The 21,737-nt window shown below is 53.5% G+C and overlaps 7 protein-coding genes across 7 annotated transcripts; 3 read left to right on the forward strand and 4 right to left on the reverse strand.

The window, feature by feature from the left end:
- Positions 1-2,735: 2,735 nt before the first annotated feature.
- Positions 2,736-4,244, forward strand: B0H65DRAFT_424433 (vesicle coat protein; the record flags this gene model as incomplete). The annotated part of the gene is made up of 1 exon (XM_062824511.1): positions 2,736-4,244. One exon carries the CDS (start codon positions 2,736-2,738, stop codon positions 4,242-4,244), a length of 1,509 nt encoding a protein of 502 aa, XP_062683383.1.
- Positions 4,245-5,828: 1,584 nt separating this feature from the next.
- Positions 5,829-7,822, reverse strand: B0H65DRAFT_463013 (P-loop containing nucleoside triphosphate hydrolase protein). Its single transcript, XM_062826671.1, has 3 exons — positions 7,352-7,822; positions 7,186-7,284; positions 5,829-7,125 (listed from the first exon to the last, which is right to left on the reverse strand). Exons 1-3 carry the CDS (start codon positions 7,549-7,551, stop codon positions 6,156-6,158), a joined length of 1,269 nt encoding a protein of 422 aa, XP_062683384.1. The 5' UTR covers positions 7,552-7,822; the 3' UTR covers positions 5,829-6,155.
- A 1,786-nt stretch (positions 7,823-9,608) lies between these two features.
- B0H65DRAFT_424328 (uncharacterized protein) lies at positions 9,609-10,191 on the forward strand (the record flags this gene model as incomplete). The annotated part of the gene is made up of 3 exons (XM_062824503.1): positions 9,609-9,774; positions 9,880-9,950; positions 10,033-10,191. The coding sequence occupies 3 exons, from the start codon at positions 9,609-9,611 to the stop codon at positions 10,189-10,191; spliced, it is 396 nt and encodes a 131-aa protein (XP_062683385.1).
- Positions 10,192-11,833: 1,642 nt separating this feature from the next.
- B0H65DRAFT_548088 (uncharacterized protein) lies at positions 11,834-12,850 on the forward strand (the record flags this gene model as incomplete). The annotated part of the gene is made up of 2 exons (XM_062829554.1): positions 11,834-12,037; positions 12,164-12,850. 2 exons carry the CDS (start codon positions 11,834-11,836, stop codon positions 12,848-12,850), a joined length of 891 nt encoding a protein of 296 aa, XP_062683386.1.
- A 725-nt stretch (positions 12,851-13,575) lies between these two features.
- Positions 13,576-14,837, reverse strand: B0H65DRAFT_508231 (Sec14 cytosolic factor; the record flags this gene model as incomplete). Its single annotated transcript, XM_062828208.1, has 4 exons — positions 13,576-14,238; positions 14,336-14,459; positions 14,528-14,577; positions 14,670-14,837. 4 exons carry the CDS (start codon positions 14,835-14,837, stop codon positions 13,576-13,578), a joined length of 1,005 nt encoding a protein of 334 aa, XP_062683387.1.
- A 1,308-nt stretch (positions 14,838-16,145) lies between these two features.
- On the reverse strand, positions 16,146-17,402 carry B0H65DRAFT_508232 (Prefoldin subunit-domain-containing protein; the record flags this gene model as incomplete). Its single annotated transcript, XM_062828209.1, has 4 exons — positions 16,146-16,262; positions 16,414-16,638; positions 16,879-17,113; positions 17,365-17,402. 4 exons carry the CDS (start codon positions 17,400-17,402, stop codon positions 16,146-16,148), a joined length of 615 nt encoding a protein of 204 aa, XP_062683388.1.
- A 707-nt stretch (positions 17,403-18,109) lies between these two features.
- On the reverse strand, positions 18,110-21,737 carry B0H65DRAFT_171626 (period clock protein). The gene has a single exon (XM_062821384.1). It carries the CDS (start codon positions 21,547-21,549, stop codon positions 18,580-18,582), a length of 2,970 nt encoding a protein of 989 aa, XP_062683389.1. The 5' UTR covers positions 21,550-21,737; the 3' UTR covers positions 18,110-18,579.

The following is a 21,737-nucleotide window of genomic DNA, read 5'->3' on the forward strand; positions in this document are numbered from 1 at the left end:
CGTAAACATGGTTTTGACCGGCGCCAGCATGTGAAACTGTACATGTTTTTATATGCATACCGGTGATGCTTGATGTAGAAATGGCACCAACTGCCTTACTACCCTAGTGCGTACATATGCCACTTGTACATGATGTCTACTGTGTATATACCCAAGGAGCATTTCGCTTGCCGTTGTTTCAAAGTCGAACCGAAGCAACCTGGAGCCTTGTGCTTGTTCATCACGGGCCGCAACCCAGTGCGGTTATGTCGGGTTGTCAACATGGGCTAGAACCAGTTCGCATCGACGACCAAGTGTCTTCAGGAACTTGAACAACACCAAAAACGTTGCAATGAACCTGCAGAAGGACGATTTGCAGTTGACGAACAGAGGAGCACTCAACTGCCAAGACTGCCCCACCATTCCATTGCATCGGAGCGGGTCTTTGTCGTGTGGATCTCCAAATGGCATCTTCCGTTGGACCAATGCAATGAGCAGCATTGGCTGGCCGGGGGAGTCTGCCTGGGACGCCCTGCGACGCCTGCGAACAACAGCCATCCCAGCAGACAAGTCTCCAGTGGCTCGAGCTCCCAAATCAAGGAGGATCAAGGGGGGGGGGCATATACCCATTCTGGGGACATACCGGGACATGATCCATCACCATCGGCATCTCATCGGTGTTGTGAGAAACTGGGCCCGACATGGAACGACACTTGGGGCGTGGGTCGGCGGGCCCGGGACTCCGAATCTGGCAAAGCTGATGGTTGTGTAATCCACTCCCGGCCTTCTGGAAGCTTTCTTTAAAAGACCACAGGTGCGATCAGCCCTGCCCTGCATCTGCCAAAGAGCTTGTTGACGTTCGAGGCTCCCGCTCACTGCCGCTCACTGCCTCTCACTACCACTCAACCCTCATTCAGCAAAACTCGTCCGATCTTCTCGTCATTTTATACGGGGACCCGACTCTATCTCCATCGATCCCGTCTCCATATCGGGTGCCTCTTTTCCGATTCCCGGATCACTGACTACCTCTACACATCTCACTCATCCCCTTTCTTCATTCATATACCGCTACATAGTTCATACCATCCTCTTACCTCACCTGAAGCTCCTACACCCCTACTCGGCAACTGCTTTGGTAATCCCGTATCCCGGATCCCGTCCCGTCCCGTTGTCCTCGAGGCAGTCAGCAACAACAGGCCAACCTGAACCAACGCTAGCCACTTTGCCAACCGAGACTAAAGTCCACCCGGAGATTGTGAAGCTCAAGAGCTAGAGAGGGTCTTTGGGCTTTGCCTCCCAAACTTTTCGCCGACTCACCACCAAACGGTCTGGACTATCAAAATACAACTTTTTCCACCAAACACGGCACACATCAACGGCAATGGCACGTGGGGCATTCGCAGCCCGCGAGTCCTTATTCTAAGGTTAACCACGCCCTCGATTTAAAAGAGTAAACTACTTTTTCCGGCTAATGCGAGGCATCAAACTTTTAGTGACTTTCTTTCTTTACGCACTGGACTAGTCTGCTTCTGGATCACCTCGGCGTGCACCAACGCACCTCAATTTACACCACCACCCTATCAATCCCATCTATATCCATCCACACGACTTGCGGCGCAACTCGCCACGGGTCCAAGTTGTGTGTGCAGTTCGGACAGTCCAAGATCACTCAAAAAGACGTGCGTTTGACTCGATATTCATCTTGAGTCTAAGAGTCAGTCCGGATTTGTGAGACTGGCTTACAGCAAACGACATCAAACAGACATTATTACGGGGTTGTTTGGGGACTATACGGGACTATACCCGGTGCCTTGGTTGGACACCAGATAAGATAGGCCAGACACCATGACGTCGATTGTAAGTGAGCTTCGTTACAGATTCCCCCGAGCGCAAATCCCGCCCCAAATCCTTACCCCCGGGCCCCCTTTGTTACGAGTGAGTGGCATGGTCAGCCTGATGGTAGTTTCAACCACCTCTAGCTTCACAACCCAACCACAAGCCCAATCTTACATCCTATCGCGACACTACACATTCAACTCATACCCTCACCCTTACTCTCACCCACACCTTCAACACCAACCAAGTACCTTCCCTTAATGCTCACCGCCTTTCCCGTTGCTCACCCTCCTTGTTTCTTTTTTGTTCCTTTTCTGTCCTATCCCATCTCTTCCTGATCCTGCTCACTTCACCGGGGCTGTCCTGTGTTCCCCCACGTTGCTGAACCGACAGGCTGGCGCGCTTGCAATTCGAGGTCGCAACGCTTGTGCTTCCTTCCTCTTGTGCTTGCCTGGTCTCTTCTAAGCAGGATTGGCATGCTTTACGGCTAGTTGAGGTAGAGGTAGTACTGGAAGTTGAGCAAGTCAGAAAGCAGGTGTCCAGGCCGGGTGTACGAGTACATGGTGCTTGCCGTCTCATCCTGAATTTCGCGGCGCAGAAAACGCTTCTTTTACCTCTCTGTCTCCTTCCGGCCTTTTCACACAAAAAAGACCGGAACACTCCCATGCCAATCACCCCCATCCATCCCTTGATATTCTCTAGGGACGACACCACCTCTGACAACACCACCACGCCCTCTACCACTACCATGTTCCTATCCCACCATTACTGCCCTCTCCTCTGCCGCTCATGATTATATACGCGCATTAGTTCTTCGTCACTTACAAGACAATGTCGCCTTGATTCTGTTTGGGGCAATGGATCTCGATTTTGAGACTTGGACCGCGTGTCCTTTGTTCGATCTCATTAATTTCGACAGGATGCTAACACAAACTCCTCGCCTCCAGCTATGTTTGGCGCATTATTGCGACCTTCACGGGCCTACCCCCTTGATGGTCACCGAAGGAGTCCCTGTTCCATGCAGGACATGTTATGAGGAGGGCCTGCAACACGACCACAGCCATGTTACCGACCAGCCGGCTCCGAGTGCCACCGCAGCTAATGCCTCGGCCCATGCCGTGGCGGCTGCCGCCGAAGCGCTACGCCGAATGGACCTCGCCGGTGGTGGTGCTCTAAGGAGCTCTTCCGCGCCTGTATCTGAGGAGCAAGCTCAGAATTATCGCGCCTCCCTTCGCCGCGTCTCCCAGACTGTTGGCACTTCCTCGGCCGTTGAGACTCCTCCACAGAGTCCGCAGATTCCACCCGGGCCCCCATTATCGCAACAGGAGAAGCGACGCAGCGATTCAGGATTCCGCAGGACCTATGACGACTACGTCACTCGCCGAGCCGGTCCGTGCGATAATTGCGCCTTGACGCTGCCCAAACGGCAAGAGAGCAGCAAGGACGCAAATCCAGAACCAAGACCGGAGCAGGGACCTACATTACGGACACGTGCTCCCTTTGCCCGCGTGTTATCCGGAGGAATGGACGAACCATCAACGCCAACTTCACAAACATCTTCGTCAATTCCATCCGAGGATGAGTCGATGACCAAGTCCCGTCCCTCACATCGTCGTGCTGGGACCACGGCCTCCTTGGCATCACGCTCTAGCAGCAGCTCCGCCCAAGGGGTTACGGCACATACGCATTATCTTGACTATACCTCAACGCACGAGCCCGTTGCGGCCAGTTCGTTTTCCATCGTTCGCGCATCCTGTCTGCGGACGCTCTCTCTCGAAACTCTCCCTCGCCCTCCAGCTACGGGCTATCCTTCCTCAGGTGCCAACCCGGCGATTACGCCGAGCGCTTCACCCAGCACCCCGGCATTTGTCACAACGCACAGTGTCGGCGCTGCAGCATCCGGTGGGCCAATATTCTTTGGCGACCCTTCTGCCGGCTACACCACTGCCTATATATTCCGAATTCCCGATGTCCATGCCCGAGGCCACAAGCGCGTGTATGCTTTCCTAGCTCTCAGCACCCACCGTGAGCGTCTTGCCATGAAGACGTTTGGATTCGTCGCTGCTGCGTTCCGTGACATGGCAACCTGGATTCAGACACTGGCCGAACAAGAAGCCGAAAGGTCCCTCCAGGAGTCATCAGCAAACAGCCCCGTTATGCCCGGCGGCCCTGGCTATGGAAGCCTGCACTCGGAACCAGCAGCACCCGCCAGTCACATCCCCACGGCCGGCGGACCGGGCGGCGGTAGCAGCTTCCTCATGGGCGGGGGCGGTCTGTCCAGGAGGATGGGCAGCGGCTTTTCCGCCTCCGGAGTCGCGCTGAAGCAGCGAGGCTTGGCCGAGTTGGTTGGTCTCCCTGACTTCTTTATTGAGCTCCATGCTAGGTTCGTGAAGCTCTTGCTTGAGCTGCGTGTCGTTCTGGGGTCATAAAAGGAAGAGAGAGTCTTCCACCACAGCCGCTTACGAACAACAATCACACCACTTGGACGAACGATCGTTGGCACAATGTACATATATCCATACATCCATCCATCCATCCACACGGGCTGAATGCCTCGATCGCCACAAACCCAACAAAACCAAACCACTACTACTATAACCGATGACGGTTGTGTAACAATAGCTTGACTTCAACGTCAATGAAAAAGAAGACTCCCAACAGAACAGCACTTCGATGACAGACAGCAGTGCAACAAAGCAGCAGTCGAAGTACATACGAAATATGCAAAGTGTTTATGTGGGGGAGACATTAAGTAATGGGTAATGGATTAATGACCTGGTAGACCCGAGGTGTGTACGAGAAAGAGGAAGAGGGAGAGAGAGAGAGAGGGAGAGAGAGAGGGAGAGTACTATATGTGGAAAACAAACCCAAGATGTTTCTTTCCCCCGTCGTGTGGGGTCGATGCGAAAAAGTGGGAGAGAGAGAGAAGCTAGTACGCTTCAAAGCATAACTTGTTTTCCTTTGGACTCTTTGATTTCAACAACAATCACATAGACGGATTGGACGGACGGACGGACGGACGGACGGACGGATGGATGGATGGATGGATCATTACAAGGATAAGATTACCGGATCGGAAAGAGGAAAAAAGGAGGAAAAGAGGAAAAACCTCCCAGCAACAAGAAGAGCAACAACGCACGGGATGGATAGATGGATGGATGGGAAGCGGTTTTTACCATTTTTACCTTGATCATTCTCTTCCTCATCCTCTTCCTCATCCTCATCATCACTACCGCCCGCCACCTCATGTTAGTCTCTTTCCCTTTCTCTTTCTCTTTTCCCTTTGAAGGCGTTTGTTTCCTGTTGTTCCATGAAGCAGCACAAAGCATGTATTATTTTCTGTATCATCAAGTAGCAGTTGTATCGCAGAGTGAAGTGAGTAGTGAGTAGTGAGCGTTGTAAGGAGATAATCGGAGCGGGAGGGAGGGGTGTCTACGACTACAAGTACGAACGAACTACGAACTACGTACATTCCTAGTGACGTGGATGGAGGATATACCCCCAGCATAGAATCTTTAAGTTTACTACATTGTTGCCTCCTTTTTCAACATTTTCAAGCTTACTGAAGTAGAAGTGTCTTTTTTTTGAGTGCTGAGTGACGGTGAGGTTTGTTGTGTGTGAAGAAGAAGAAAATGATTGAATCTCTCCATCCATACCTAGGGGCATATTGTAGTCTATACTAGCCATTCTGCTCAACTACGGCTCGAACGTAAGGTAACAAAAACGGAGGTGGATCAGAGCAAGTGGTAAGGTCGACGACATAAGTGATATTCTACTTGATGCTCAAAAAATTCGAATGCCGATAGGCTCAGCCTTGAACTTGATCATAGACTCCTACATCTTTGTATGCCATGGACTGATAACACGCGTAAGCGATACTGGTTGACTGTTCATGTTCACCATCGATAGGGAATTGTTCCAAAGGAAGTTGGGTCCCAACTTTGGAAATGGAAATGGAAAACTCGACAAGTCGAACAATCGAAAGACCAGCGCGCTTAAATGTGGTAGGTAACTAGGCATTGGGTGGGAGTCATGGCATTCTGTTGCTTTTCGTTTCGGTACTACTACGTATTCGATGGAAGCAACTCCAGACAGGCACGCACATATATATGGTGGTGCCGTTCCAGATATATCCGCTAGTGTACAAATTTGCTTCGCTTCTATGAACGTCTTTCCTCCCTTCCCTCCCCTAACCGCTGATTTCGGGGTACAAATTCTATTTCCCAAAAGCGAGCGGCAAGCATAGCACCACCCACCCAATAGCAATCTCTCCACCTGTTGTTCCTTCCCCGATCCCTGACAGACACCCAGCCAGCCAGCAAGCCCATGACGCCGAGAGTTTACTTGTAGAAATCGAACTTGTTCTCGTCACTCGTACCCTTCACCTGGCTGCTATAGGCGTCCTCCAAATCAGCCTGGATGATGTTGTATCTGTTCTTCCGTACCGCACGCAGACCGGCCTCCTGCATAATGGCAGCGATGACGGCACCGCTGAGGGGGTCGTTGCGGACGATCAGGCTGTCGAGATCGACCTCGGGGGCCAAGCTCATCTTGCTCGCAATCGTGGTGAAGATGAGGCGGCGCTCACGGCGATCGCGCAGGTTGGGGAACTCGATCTTGCGATCGAGACGACCGGGACGCAGCAGGGCGGGATCGAGAGTGTCGGCACGGTTGGTGGCCATGATAACCTTGACGTTGGCGGTCTGGTCGAAACCGTCCATCTGGTTGAGCAGTTCGAGCAGAATTCTCTGCACCTCACGATCGGCACCGGTCTGGGCGTCAAAACGCTTCGTGGCGATAGCATCGATTTCGTCGATGAAGATGATGGCGGGCGCGTTCTCACGAGCCATGCGGAAGACGTCGCGCACCATGCGAGGACCCTCACCGAGATACTTTTGTACGAACTCGGAACCGACGACACGGATGAAGTTCGCTGTCGTCGAGTTTGCGACCGCCTTGACCAACATTGTCTTGCCGGTACCGGGAGGACCGTACAGAAGGACACCGCGCGGGGGGTCGATACCAATCTGCTTGTAAAGGTCGAAGTGTGTTAGGGGCAGCTCAACGGCTTCCCGAATTTCCTGCTTCTGCATATCCAAACCTCCAACATCGGCATATGTAACGTCGGGCTTCTCGTCGACACCAAGCATCGCGATGGATGAGTCGGCCTCGGGCGGCAAAATATCGACAACGGCATTAGAGTGGCGGTGGAGGGCTACGGAGGATGACGGCTTGAGGAGTTCGCGGTCGAGGGTCGAAAGGATACGGACGACGTAGTTCGAGCCAGTACTAGATTGAACAATTCCCGTGCTAAGAAAGGGTCAGTCTGAGTCCAGTTTCGGAGAACGAGGGGCAATTGGGCGATCATACTTCTGGTCGATAGCTTCCATAAACTGCCCAATCACCAAGGGAACACTCTGGATCCTCTTGATTTCCTCCTGGGCGCGAACAAGCTCGCGCTTCAAGCTCCTGCCAAATACCATATTGTCAGCCCCTCCTCACCAAGCTCGGAGCCGTAGAGCTTCTGTGACCATACCTCTGCTCATCTTTGATGTATTCCTCCTGCAGCTTGATGTATTCGAGCTGCCTCTGGAGCTTCTTCAAAGTAATGTAGTCATCACCGCCTTCTGTTGAAACGCCCTCGAAGGTCTCGATATTGGGGATCGCCGAAGGGGCGGACTTCTTTTGCGGCTGGGTCAGACTGGCCGGGGGGGTTTCGACAGAGACGTCGCCCATCTTGCCGGATGTGTTCTTGTGATGGTATTAAATGGCTAGATCGATATGCTCCGTGTGTTGTGTTGCGAGCGCTTGATTGCGCAGCTGTGATTAACGTGGGTTTGGGGATTCGGTCGGGTGGTATTCCTTGTTGTTCTGTTGTCGTCGTCGAGGTTCGCCTTGTGGCGCGCGTGGTTGTCGGTGCTAGCAGTCGCTGATGCAGTGGATCGTTGTTGCTAACAGCAAGCTGGGCTGGCTGTGGCTCGTCATTCATCTGGAGCCTGGGTTGTTCGGGGGCTGCCAAATGCACAGTGATTGGCCGGATGGCCTCTTTCTGGCAGTTGTAGTGGGCTACCGTGCACAGCGTACGGTGCTGTCCTTTTACAAATAACCGATAAGATTACGGTAATGACCGGCCATAAACAGTTCTTTTCTTGTAGCCCGAAGTCGCACCAGACTGGAGGACGTTCCAGCTGCACGTGGGGCTGTTAGACAGTGTCAAGGGATGACTGGTGGACAAATGCAGATTGGACTGAAGCGGGAGCCTTGTCGGTAGCTCCACCCCCAATGCAAGTCTGCCTCCTTCAACCCCACATCCACACGGGTACCCCTGCTGGGCGTCACGAAGTGTCACCTTGACGGCCAGGCCGGGTTGTCGTCCGTCGTCCTCCTACGTTGCTCGTCTCTGTTTATAAAATAGACAATGGCCGCTCGTTGTTGATATGTCTTGCATGCTATCGCAATGCCCTACGTGGTGTAAGTAAGGTTGTGGGATATGACAGATTGCGACTGGTCCCGCGAAGTCGTCGCAGCATCACTTCTCTTTATGGCATGGCCCTACGTATAAGTCGGCCATTATTCTCTTCAACCCGCAACTGCCCGGACTTAATAGGTTCCATATTAGATAAAGGGTTCGAGTTGTCATTCCCGTCCGAGGACGGCCGATACCAGTTTCTCCACTGCTTGGATCGAATGATGCGGCGATGATACAATATGCTGTTGTGGTCACCGTACCACCCTGCATCCCGTGTTAACTAACACATCCTTGCCTGGCCCGGGCCCATCTGAACGCATCATGGCCATGAAGCGGTGCTGATGAGGGATTGCGAGGCCGGGGACGCATATGATGTGAGAAGCGAGAGAGTTGGGGTTTGAGTTGCGACAGTTCAAAAGTCAAACTGCTGGATCAACTCGATGCCTCTTGCCTAGATTGTGTGCCGCCGGTGCCTGTCTGAGGACTGTCGGGTGTTGGACATGTTGAACCGTGGAGACTTAACTCTTGAGGGCTTCGTCATCCGGCGTGCCTCGGTGTGAAGATACGATGACGACCAAGATCCAAGAACGAGGTGTAAATGTACAATATGAATCCAGAGCAGTGTCCTATAACTGCAAGCGCAGATACACAATCAGAACAATCCATCCACCCGTCCATCCTCAGGTCCCATACGCAGGAGGCAGAGTCCCTTCCAGCTTCCGGCGCAACAATCCCGTGCGTCCATGGATGGTGAATTGGGGAGCCGGGGGAACGGACCAGGAAACGCCCAACAACCCCATCCCCCATCCTCAGAGTCACCACTTCGGATCGCCTTATTAGTCACTGTACACCTCCGCCTCCTCCGATCTGCCGTTACCTCCTGCTTTCCTTTCTTTGTTTGCCCTATCCATCCTCATTCACCTGATCCTTTCGAACAACATAACTCGACCGCCTCGTCATCCAGCCCTCTTCACCTTGTTGTTGTCTGTATAAGCGCCTGCCGCCGTCATTCTCGTTGCGTTCTACAGTGTTGTCCTCGAATTACAACGTCTTTGAATTGATGATTCCTCTATCCCGGTGCACCTGCGCCTTCAGCACTCTGGTTGGCAACGACGGAATTCCTTCATAGACAATCTTACCAATTACCATACGTTACCTGAGGTCGCTTCTCCCCGCCAGCTCCCACTCGTCAGGCTCGCTTTGTGTAACTGTCGGCCAACAACACCCAACCTCCCAAATCATCATCTCTTGTCGGCTCACCTTCCTCCGTCAACCGCCCGCCATGTCCTCTTCAATCCCCATCCCCGCCCCGCCACCATCCGCCATGGATATCGAACGTTGCCAGCTGAGCCAGTCAGATAATGCTGGTGGGAGCTCGTCACCGGGGTCATCGTATTCCACCTCGCCGGAACCATCGCACCCTTCTTCATCACCTACCTCGTCGACGACGAAAAAGACACTGCTGCATGCTCGTCGTCCCAGTCTTTTGAGTAAGTCTATTTTTTCCCCGATACACCATGCACCATAAGAATGGCGGCATCGACTTGCGCAGTTGTGCATATGCATCGTGAACGTTACTAACCACTAGCTTCTAGGTTCGGCCATCTCCAAGCAGGAATGCACCACGATCAATATCGCCGAAGATAAGGATGGGCCGCCCGAGTTGGTAAGTCACCTTGCCGTCCTGGCCACATAAATAGTATTCTTCCCTTAATAAGTAAACAGATAGCTGACCTTCCCCACAACAGATCTCCTACCTCTCCTCAAGCCAAGGTTTCGCATGGAACCCCGAGATCTTTCTACCATCCTACGTCGACTACGACTACATCCCCCTCGAGAACCGGAGAGACCCGATCCATGAGATCATCCTAACGGACGAAGAGATCAAGAAGATCCTGCCGCAGTAAAAAATCAACAGACGACGGCAGACGACGGTACACGACGGCACGCACAAGCGACCATTATCAAACACATTGTATTCAGTCATCCAGCTACAAGCGCCACTCTTAGACCTGTCTCTTCTCACGAGATATCGGCTCCACTTTTCCACGGATTACGGCGTTAATGGCATGTTTCCTTTCATGTATTTCGGTTGTAGGTGTTTTGGCGCCTATCTGACGATTCCTACCTTCCTTGAGAGTTCATTGGAACCATGGACACTTCAACATATGGTGGGCCATACTGGCGAGGAGATATCCTATGGCACTTCAGAAGACCAAGACTCCTTGCGTGGTCGGTTCGGGATACACTTTGAGTGCAGTGTTACCGAGTAAGGGAGGGTATGGTTCGAGTTCCGTTTTTTTGTCAATTTGGGAAGCGTGGCGGCGGGGGGAATAATTCATCATGGTGCTGTCAAGTTTGGTATTCGGGTTTCGGGCGTATCACTGGGTTCATCTATGTCAAGCACACCTTCAGACCTCTTTCCGAGTCTTGGGGCAATACTTTGACTTATTCTTATAGGGTATCACCCCTCAAATATCAATTTTTTTTTCCCTTCGCAGATAGGCCCTCGGCAAGCTACCTTTGAAATGGTGAACAACATTTGGACGAGATAAAAAAAAACGAAAGAGGCACTGTATGATTGATGGTGGTGCAACATGGCTGGGCGTACAAAAATGTCTGTTGAGTCTTTCAAATACTTGGATAGATGCCTTCGATGTTGTTCTGTTACACATGACCATGAGACACTCTTCCTGGGATTCCTTGAGAGGCCGGCTGGCTGTGTTACCGTGATCAACTGGGTGTTGGGAAGAAAGAGGTCTTCTATCTACCAACGTTGGATATTCAGCAATTGTAAATAATTGTACTTGATGATGCGCAGGGTCCTTAACGAGCAACTCTTTCAGACCAAATACAAGCAGGAACAACCGCGATTAACGCATGTGCTGCAAAATGTACGCACAAGGCAGCAACCAGTTCGGTCAGGCAAGGTCGGTAAATGATTGTCTACAAGTGCAGTTGCATAAAGTGTCTGATGTTTCGAAGCAATGAGATGTCCATGCAGCGTGCTGGCTGGTTGGCGGCGGCACCTTGTTGGCCAAAAGCGATCAGCGAATGCCGGGCACGTCTGCAGCTCTTACACAGTACTTATAACCCAGCCAGGCCAAGCCCCGCCATTTCAGCATCAGAGGCCCCACTAAGCGTTTGGTGCCAAGTGGGACTGACCACCAAATTCGGGCTAGTGCCTGCCGATGTCACGGGACCCACATGTCTTATCGATAAGATCATGGAGACATGCCCGGATGGTTGAGATCGCGGGCGCGGGTTGCGGGCGCGGGCGCGGACAGCTTGAAGTGGAACTTGAACTGGCTGTCGCTGTCAACGGAAAGTAAACAAATCAAGGACACTTCACAAGTTCATCCCGTCACCACCACCATCATACTCGACGAATTCACAAGTCGACGACCCACGACCTAGGGGAAACCACGACCGAGAAACAACAGACTCTCTCAATCAAAAGAAAACATTCCCAGCATTCGCGACGCATCACCAACGCCACCGTCGGCTACATTACCGCTCGAGTTCACTACGTTACCGCTCGCGCGCACGATGGAGATGGAATCCGCCGTCCACCGTCGAATCGAGCTCCAATCGCCCGAAGACTTCACCTACCTAATCGACAACGTGCGCCGCGCCGCAGCCGATAGCATCAACGCCGCGTTTCCACCTGTCGACCCAGGCGATGGAAATGGAGAGGATGAGGAGGAGGAGGAAGATGAGTTAAGAGTGCGGATAGAAGGGCTTGTTAATGATGTATGTGTTTCCATTTCGCTTTTTGCTCCCTTCCCTTTCCTTCCCTTCCCGCCTCCGCCCGTCCAGCTCTACCTCTTTTTTTTACAGGAAACAACCACTAACAACACCAATTCCCAAAAAAAACAGTACATAACAAAAACCTTCACCTACGTAGCCCCCAACATCTCCATAAACGGTCTCCCCGTAAACGACCCCTCCGAATTCCTCACTTCATCCCCATTTTCCTCTCCTTCCGCGACAACAACCAACAAACCCGCCCCCAAGAAATCCTCGAAATCAAAGGTCCAGAAAAAGACCAAGTCCAAAAAATCCTCCAAAAAACCACAAGAAGAATACGAACCCTTCGACCCCCGCAAACGCTCCCGCCTCGAACAACTCGCCCGCGAAGAAGAGGACCTCCTCCGCTCCATCGCTTCACTCAAACGGCGCGTTCCCTCCTCGGCCGCTTCTGCTTTCGCTGATTCTTTTTCCCGACAAACGGAACAGGACCGACAAGCGCTGGAGAAGGCAAAACAAAAAGTGGTGGAGGAGGGGGTGAGCGCGGGGAGAAAGGCTTTGGAGGGGTTGTTACCTTTTGCTGGTGCTGGAGATGGGAATACGGAAGGAGGGAGTGGTGAGAATAACAACAGTAAAATGGAGAGGCAGGAAGGGATAGAGGATGGGTTTGGAAAAGCTGTGGAAGCGCTCAGGAGATTGAAGAGTCAGATGCCGGCTACGGTGGCGAGGATGGAGAGGGCGAGGGTTGCGGGGGGGTATGTTGTTGCTGGTGTTGGGGGGAGTGGTGTTGTTGCTGCCGCTGGGGAGGGGAGATAGAGATGTTGTTGGTGTTGTTGGTTGGTTGTTGGTTGGGTTAACGGTACTCGTTGGTGCTGCGGGGAGAAAGTGTTGGGTTTGTTCGAGCCGGCACGTTGGAAGTTGTTGCTTGGGAGAGCATTGTTTGCTTTTTGCGTGTGAGGATTTGAGCGGTTAGCTATTGGAGTTTGGGGCCGTATAACAATGGTTACGGGCGGAATATCAAAATGCACACGTATGTTTACTGTTGGGGATGCCCCAGATATTTGGCGGATCCATATTATATTTTTATCTACGATTTCATCCCTCGATCCTCAGGCAACGGCATTACGGACGGCCAGAAACAAGTAATCTATTGTATATCCGTGTGTATACCAAAGAGACCACCTCGGACAAAGATGCGAGGACTCTACATACGCTAATGTAAAATCACCAGTGCCAAGTCAAACCGGAATTCACGTTTCCGATCTCGCACTTGTAAATACCCTGCAAACACAACCAACTCCTTCCCATCGCGGCCCACTAGCTAGTCCGGCCGAATGACTCCATTACAACTGACATTACAACTGAATACTCTTCACAGCGTATATAGTAGACCCATGATATTTCATGTAGCGAACCGCGTTACAGCCTTCCCCTCACAGGCAGAAATGATGACGCCATCTCTTGGGGGGACTCGCTGACGCTTTGCCCTTCGAACCGTCTTTCTGACGGGAAGCCGTCAAAAAACTTCCACTTTGCACCTCTTATGCGGCAGCGGGAGCAGGGGCGGCAGCCTCCTCAGCAGCAACGACGGCAGGCTCGGCGGCAGGGGCAGCCTCGGTAGCCGCAGGGGCGGCGGCGGGGGCAGCAGCAGCAGGAGCATCGGCGCTCTTCTCCCACTTGGCGGGACGAGCCCACTGCTCCTCGCGCCAGGGGCCCATATCGCTCATGTGGCAGCCACCAGCGCACTGGCAGGTACCGCCGAACTCCTTGGGGAGGTTCTCAGCGGGCACCTGCGCGAGGAGCTCCTTGGTGTAGCCGCTGCCGAGGACGTTGATCTTGGAGACGGTGACGGGGTCGAGCCAGGCCTTGATGACGTTCCAGACGGTGCTGAAGCCCCAGGGCGCGTTGATGAGGTAGAGCTTGCCGAGGCGCTCGGGGTAGTAGTTCTGCGAGAGGGTGGACGCCTGCTTGACGTAGCCGAAGACCTGGGGGGCCTTGGTAAGGCCGACGCCCTTCAGGTCCATGATGGTGCAGCACGTCTCGAGGAGGACGCCGGCCTTGCGGGAGCAGGCGGGCAGGCGCGGGTCGGCGAGACGCTCGTACTCGACGGCGAGGTTGGTGAGCATGCGCTCGGCTGTTGTGATCTTGTACATGGCATTCAGATCGATCTTGCCAAGCTGCTCGATGTAGACGGGGCGTCCATCCTGGTTGGGAACGTCATGTTAGCCTCGTTTTTTTCTGGTCTCGAGAGATTGTCGCAGCCCATAAAAGCAAAAGCCGGAGAAGAACTGGTAGCCGTACCTTATCGGTCTTGTGGTAGTATTGGGGGTAGTACTTGGAAACCTCCTCCTTTTCGGGGTACTCCCACCCAGGGACGGTCTCGTCAAGCTTGGTCTCTTCCCTCCACTTCTCGCACTCGACGAACCTGGGTTTGAATGGTCAGCGCTTTGTTGTTCGAACTCGGCGGTACGGGGCAGATTCTTTCGCGCTTACATAGCCTTGGCGAGGTTGACATCGAACTTGCGGGCACGGAGGAAACGCAGCTATCGCGGGGAGTGTCAGCACCTGTCTATCCCAGTATCCCATCTTCTTCTTCCCCGTCTCTCCCGCCGGAATCAATGGTCATAATACATACCAGCGTAAGGGTGTCGAGGCGCTTGGTGTAGCCCTCGGACTCGAGCATCATACGAAGCTGGGTGACCTGAGCCTGCTGCTGGGCAGTCAAGTGGCCGGGGTGGCCCTCCTGCGCGACGGGCGCGGTGGTAGGGTAGTCATAGTCGTCGTACTTGGGATCGAGCTCCATGTTGGCGGTTGTGGTGTTGTAGAGGTAGGTTGGCTAAAGCGGGGTGTTGAGGTTGAGTTTGAAGCTGAGGCGGGAGACGATGTAGAGACGACAAATGGTGTGCACAATCTTGGAGAGTATAGTAGCGTTATAGGAGACGGGTAACACAGTCGTGGCAAAAAGGGTTGGTTCAAAGGGGAAAGGGTACAGTCTAGTCAAGGCAGGCAAGGGGAAGCCCGTGATGGAGATCGTTTAATTGCCCCTGGGGTTCCCTTCCGTTGCAGAGGGCCGGGGTCCTGACTGCCCCTGGGCCGCTTGGGACGTTGGCACGGGGCGGTTGGGGCCCCATCCGTCCGCTGTCCTACAGTTGGCGTGCATCCAGCATTCAGGTCGGGCCCGGTCTACCTTACCGTTCGCCTGCCGCCGTCCCAGAGTCAAAGATCCGGGACCCCATCTCCAAAACGAATCCCATCGTCATGGCGGTCAAGACCACAATGCTTCGAAAAGGGGTTTCAGTTTCCAGGGGGTGGTGGGCGCGCAGATTCACCTGCAGCAAGCACTTTTGACAAGACACTGGCAGCGAAACAGAACGACGACAACGGCCCGAGCGCCCTACACATGGAGGTTCCTACACGCGCATTGGCCCCATCTGATTGTCTCAACTGGATAAGACTTGGTAACTTTGATAAACGATGACGACGATCCGCAACTACAACTCACCACAGACAAACTCGCCCCCTTAGCTACGTGATCTCCCCGGATTGGCTTCTGTCTTTGTAAGGCTGTCTTGGTGTATGTAGATATTGTGACAACCCAAATACTGAGACATCCTGGCGATCGCCCGTATAAGTCTACACGTGCGTTGACGGTAACTCCCACAACCAAGAACCCAGGCGGGAAATACGCGAAGTCATCGTGCCTTGATGATGAGGCTGTATATACTGGAGGCCGCCGAACTAAAATACTCTTTAATCTCTTGATGTCGTAGCCTTGACCCAGACCAGAGCGAACCTCATCTCGCCAGTCCCACTTCGGTCTCATCAACACGACAACCGCTTGCGTGGCCCTTGCTTGTTTTCTTGTGAACAAAATGTTCGCTGAGCGCATACGACGCGGAATATCTGTGATGTGTCGTTCGTTAAAATGTTGCTCTCAAATCAGGTCCAACTTACCGAGGAGCCATCGTGAACCTCGTCTCGCATGATGGCGGCCAGCAGCCTCGGCCGGCCTCGCTATTCCGGACATTCTTCTTCAACCGTCGTTCGTTCCCAAGGGCATCGTGATGGTGCATTATATCCTCGCTCTGTTTATTAAACCTAATCTCCTTCTTCAACCGTCCGACGCCGTCTCGCTCTTCTTTCCTTTTGTCTTCTCCTCTTCCTCCTTCTCTTTCCGCTTCTGCACGACGTCCCAGTTGTAGACTCTCGCAACGGCGACTTCCATCGTCTGGCGCAATCGTTTAGGTTAGCAAGTATTCCCCAGGATCGGTAATAGAACCACCATCTCCTCATCCTCCTCCTCCTCTTTCTCATGCACCATTCCCTGCCTCTCCATGTCCTTTGGAAGGTAGGTTGGTTACCGACAACACGTCACGTACCGTAATCTGCTCCCTCAAGAAATCCAAATCCTCCTCGCAGTTCTGCAAGCTCTGCGTCGCAGCCTTGAGCTTCGAGTCCAGTAGCTGCTCGGCCTCCTCAATGGGATACGACAGCATGACGTTGGCGCCGAGCCAGATGTACACCTCGTCCGTGGGCGGGATCTTGGCCGTGGCGTGGAGAGTCTCGTTGAGCTCGAATGTGGTTTCGATCGGGTCTTCTTCATCCTGTAAACCAAGGCAAAAGCGTGTTTCTTGTCAGCGTCTGTCTCGTTCGTGTGTCGGTATTGTTGTCCCATCGATCCATCCCATTGTTTCATCCTCGTCCTCTGGCCCCCGGTACTGAAAATGTTTTTCCCTGCCCCCCAAGAACTACCCGGGCGCATATGTAATCTGTCCACCGCCGTATAACTAGCTGTATAGCCCGTATTCCCGCGTGTCCTGAAGACAGAGTGCGTCGTATCGTACCTTTCTCATCTGCAAGAACCGCACCGTATCCAACGTCTTCTGAATATCCGGCATCTTGTCCTTCAACCCCACCACTCGTCGCTGGAGGTTCTGCTCCATGAACTGGTACTTGGCGATCAACTCCTGGAACCGCCTCAGGGTGGGCTCGACGTCCGCGCGAGACGTGACATAGTCCTCGACCTTGTCGACGAAGGGCGCTTGGGGAATGCCTCGGGGGTTCGCGGGCGTGGCATCACTGTAGGTTTGGCGGAACAGGAAGCAGCAGGTCAGCTTTTGTTTGTGCTTCTATAGGTAATGTAGGCTAGGCTATGCTAGCAATGTTTCGAGCCATGGCACATCTGGTTCTTGTCGAAGTTAGGGGCATCGCATGGGATTCGTCGTTCAGGAGGGGCAAGACTGTTTGTTTGTCTTGATACCATGTAGAGGTAGCATGCCCAACTTAAGCTCTTGGTGCCAAGGTAGGGTAGAGGTAGCTCGACAACTTACCGACCCGCAGTTTCTACTTCTTTTCCTTTGGTTGCCATTTTGAGTATGGACCTCACATGTCGGTTTGTAAGGGGGAAAAGACCGATCAAGGTGGGAGCTTGCGTGACTGGTTCTCGCAAAGCTCGTTGTTTACGTAGCGGTAGGTGCGATACCTGTATGGTCATGGATGGAACCCCAAGAGCTGCCCGCCCGCACCTCGCTGAGCTCGCTCCCCCGCCTGCAGCCAGGAGCGAGTCGAATCGATTCCGTAAAAGTGGAGCACGCATAGTGTGCATGCGTACAGTACCATACACCTCTGGAAAGTTTTGTTAGTGTGAGACCTCATGTCAAGTTTTCCAGGCGGTTTGGCCCGAGCATGTGTGTTACACTGGGTAAAGAAGGCGTTGAATGAAGATGATTGTGTCAAGTCCTAGCTTTAAAGATTGTCTTTTTCATTAATTTGAGACATTTGTAAATGTCTTTGTGGGCTTTAGAACTGTTGGCGATGGCCTCATTCAAAGATCCAAGCTAACAAACAACCCACCGTCGGACCGTGATAGCGACCCTGATACTGTATGTAGCCCGCCCAAGCGTTGGATAATCAGGGGCTTGCTGATAATGCGCTGAGGGTCCTGGTGCACGTCCTACGCCTGACGTTACGATCCACGACTATCGCTCGATCATCAAAACGTTCCGGCAGCGAGGCCATCGTGGGGACAACTAATCGATTCATTTTCCAATCCTATATACATACCCAATCAGACCTGCCACCAAGTCCGATCGTGGTTTCACGTGTGTACCTGTTGCGACTGATGTCACCGGCCTTCTGCTACTGCTGCGATCCGTTGATACATATTTAGAAAGAGGTATGTTTTTTTCACAAAAAGTCGTCAACGAGGAAGCAAGAAAACCACAGCGATCCAAATCCAAACAACACTAACCCAAACTCTCAAAAAGTCTCCAACCCAACCCACCCCTCCCTCCACCCACCCGGCATGGCCCCATTCATGGGATCCAGGTCCCCGTCGGATATCCATACGTATCGAGTCCCCGAAAATCGACAATGCAACTCCCCAAAAATGGCAAAAGCAAAGAACCGCGCGCTGGAGAAAACCCGCTCGCTCGCCAAAGCCACAAATTCGAGAATACCGGTACCTGTTTTCCTGATACCAGCCGCAATGCGTTCCCTTTCCGTTCGTGTGTTCTCTGCGTCTTCTCACATAGGGAAAAATACACTCAGGTCTCACCCTCGTCCTCCATCGAACTACTATAGCCGCTCTCTGCCCCACCAGCGGTTGCAACCGAGCTGCCAGTGTGCAGCATGTCCACATCTTTTCCGATGGCGGCTGCCAGTGGGCTGTCGTCCCCGTCCACTGCCGTCCGCGGCGTCACCGACCGCATATTGAGGCCGCTGTCCGACATCCGATTATCGTCGCTGTCCATCCGCACATCAGTCTCGGTATCGAACACCAAATCGTCCTTCCGCATATACGTATTGTTGTCCGAAAAATGAGGATTTGCTCGGCGCGAAATCTGCCCTTCCGAGAAAGAATCTTCCTCTACTTCCTCCACTTCTTCGTCGTCCGAAGCGAGATCGTCGCCGTCGTCCCAGCTGGAATCGGTGCTGAACGGGGGATAGAATATCGCCGGCGGAGGTAGTGGGGCTGGGTTCAGCCGTCGGAATTCCCCAGAGACGTATTCGATCTGCATCGGTGCAACAGTCAGACTGCGACTGCGAGGAGGCAAAGGCGACGACGTTCTAATCGATGCCAAGCGTTCGGCGATGATATCGGCCGTGTCTTCCGATGTCGTCGAGCGTGACAAGTGCCGCTGCAGGATAGGTCTGACGACGCGGCGAGTGGTGACGAACATGGCAAAATGGTCATCAGGAAGTACTCCACCAAGGCCAGAGGGCTCCATGACTTCTTTGGCAAGAGGCTGAATTTGAATATTGTCAGGATCCTCGCACCAAGGGAAGACGAAATCCTCGTCGTTTGGCGAGAACCCGTCGTCAGCCACGAGATCAGGCGCGTTTTCGGGGTCAAAATCCAATGCCTCGGCCACGCGGGCACGGTCATCACTGAGCGGCCTGACGGGAAGAGACGATCCAGACAACGTCCGCTGCAGCACATGTTCAGTTTCGTCACCAGATCCGGATCCTTCGAGCTCGCGGCCGGTAGCCGTCATTTGCGCTGTTGGCGACATATCGCCAGGGTCTCCTGAAAGATCGGTGCAGAATGGAACGCCGGTGTAGTAAACGATGGCGCCGTCATATCGACGCTTCCTCCGCTGTTGCGTTGTCCCCGATCCGCTAAAGTCCCACTTCGAGTTACCCAGGTTGCTCTCATCGACGCCATCCTCCGAGCCTTGTGACGCCGACTCCTCCAAAGAGGTCTCGACCGAGGATGAATGGCGGTGTACAAACATCGGTTTGTAATGAAAGGTGTCCGAAGGTGACCTTGAGGGACCGAACCTCCCAATCTCCGAACGCGCCTGCTGCGTCTTCTGCTTCTTCCTCCGACCAGTCTCATCCGAACCGTCTTCGGTATCTTCCGTCAGGGGGCTTTTCTGGGACTTGTCCTCACTGCTGTCGCTGCTGAACTTGGTTCCATCGGTTCCACCACGCCAGCGGATTTTCCGACCATCAGAGGACAACTGGAACTTTGTGCTCTTTTCCGAGACAGCTTGGCGAATAAAACTCGGCGTTACGCTAACTATGTGCAGCTGGGCGAGGTTGCAAAGCAGATTGAGGTACACCCAGCCTTCCGCATCCGGAGCGACATCTTGATAGCTGGTCCGGCTTCCCTGCAAGAATTCGGGAGATACCAGGCCCAAATGACGGATGTAGTCCATATTCTCGGATGGTATCTGGACTCGGTCCGGGTCCAGATCGCGGGGCCTGGTTGGTCGTTGGTCCGGCGCAATGGCTCCCGGAGGCGAGGTGTTGTTGCCAGTTCGACCGTCGCTTCCACTTCCATCTCCGCTTCCAGTCCCAGTTCCGCCGAGTTCGGTTTGATCGCCACCTGAGTTGGATGCAGATGCATTGTCTTTGGAGAAACGGACCTTCTGCGGATTTTCTCCATCCTGTAGTTGGATGCAAGCTTCGCGCAATCCTTCCGGAGGGGGGCGGGGAGGTGCCATGGTCGTTCCTTCCGACACGAGTGCTGCATCCATACTCGGCATGGACTGGTTGCGCTGCATGTTTCGTCCACTAATCTTTCCGGTGAACAGTTGCTCCAAGCGTCGGACAACCAGCTTCTTCTTCTCCTTGTCGGTCATCACAATATGATGGGGAAGCAGGCCATCGGGCGTGTCGCGTAGGTAGCTTTCTACCTTTTGGGACGACGTTGATTTTGCCCTGGACAGCGAAGGTCGTCCGAGCGACGGACCAGAGGAGTGAGGCGCATGGGAGCTACGGCCCGTCGACATGGTGGCGTACGCGGAATCGACAGGACGACTGCGCGACGAAGATGACGAGTCGTGTTTGGACAACGATACCTTTCCGTGTCTTCCAGTCTTCCTCCGCGATGTCGATTCGCTCGAGTCCCCGAGACTAGCAGCAAAGTCGCGGAGCGTTGCCTCCAATTCGCGTTTCTTTCGTTTAGGTAACCCATGTACCTTGATCTCAAACAATTTCTCCTTTCTCATCATGTCGGAACCAAACTGCTTATACCTCTTTAGTTCCTCCTTTAGCCGCTTGTTTTCGACAGTCAAGTCGTCGATGACACTGCGGAAGTCATCGGCGGCAGTGCTGTGCGCAGCAGCCGGGCGGAACCCTTGCATCTGGGTACCACCGGGCGGATATGGGGGGTTTCGTCCAGGCGGATACCTGGATTCCTCGTTAGAGGAGTCGGTCTCCTTCTGATAAAAAGGAGGATCGACTTCCATACTGGGGCTCTCGTCATTGAAGGCCGCGACAGGGTTACGATTGGATTGATCAAACCAATTCTTGGGGTCACTCTGGCCAGTATCGTTGCTCTCTCCAGACGACCTTCGAGTGGGCGAGCTCGTGGGTTGGGGTTGGGGTTGGGGTTCGGTCACTCCCAGTGCGGAAGATGAAGTAACTCTGCTGCTAGCATCTCGCGCAAGGCGGTGATTATGAAGTGTTATTGACTTGTCTGGGGAAGCACGTCGGGGTAGGGGGTGACCACGGCTGTCAAAGGGTGGCGGGCGCATGCCCTGTGATTTATCCCCACTATCCGCCATGTTCACCCTATCAGATCTTCGTCAGGCGACTGCGATGCAACTCACGTTCGAGCAGCTTGTGGGGACTTCTCATGATACGGCTGTGTGCGTGTCCTTACGACACTTGGGCTGGGTGGATGCCCTCAAAGCCTGTGACTATGGAAGCCGCAGACCGGCAGGCAGAGGGGGGGTGTCTCGGGTGTCTAAAG

The sequence above is a fragment of the Neurospora tetraspora genome, assembly GCF_033439725.1.
Source record: "Neurospora tetraspora strain CBS 560.94 chromosome Unknown B0H65scaffold_3, whole genome shotgun sequence".
In the NCBI taxonomy this organism is placed as follows: Eukaryota; Fungi; Ascomycota; class Sordariomycetes; order Sordariales; family Sordariaceae; genus Neurospora; species Neurospora tetraspora.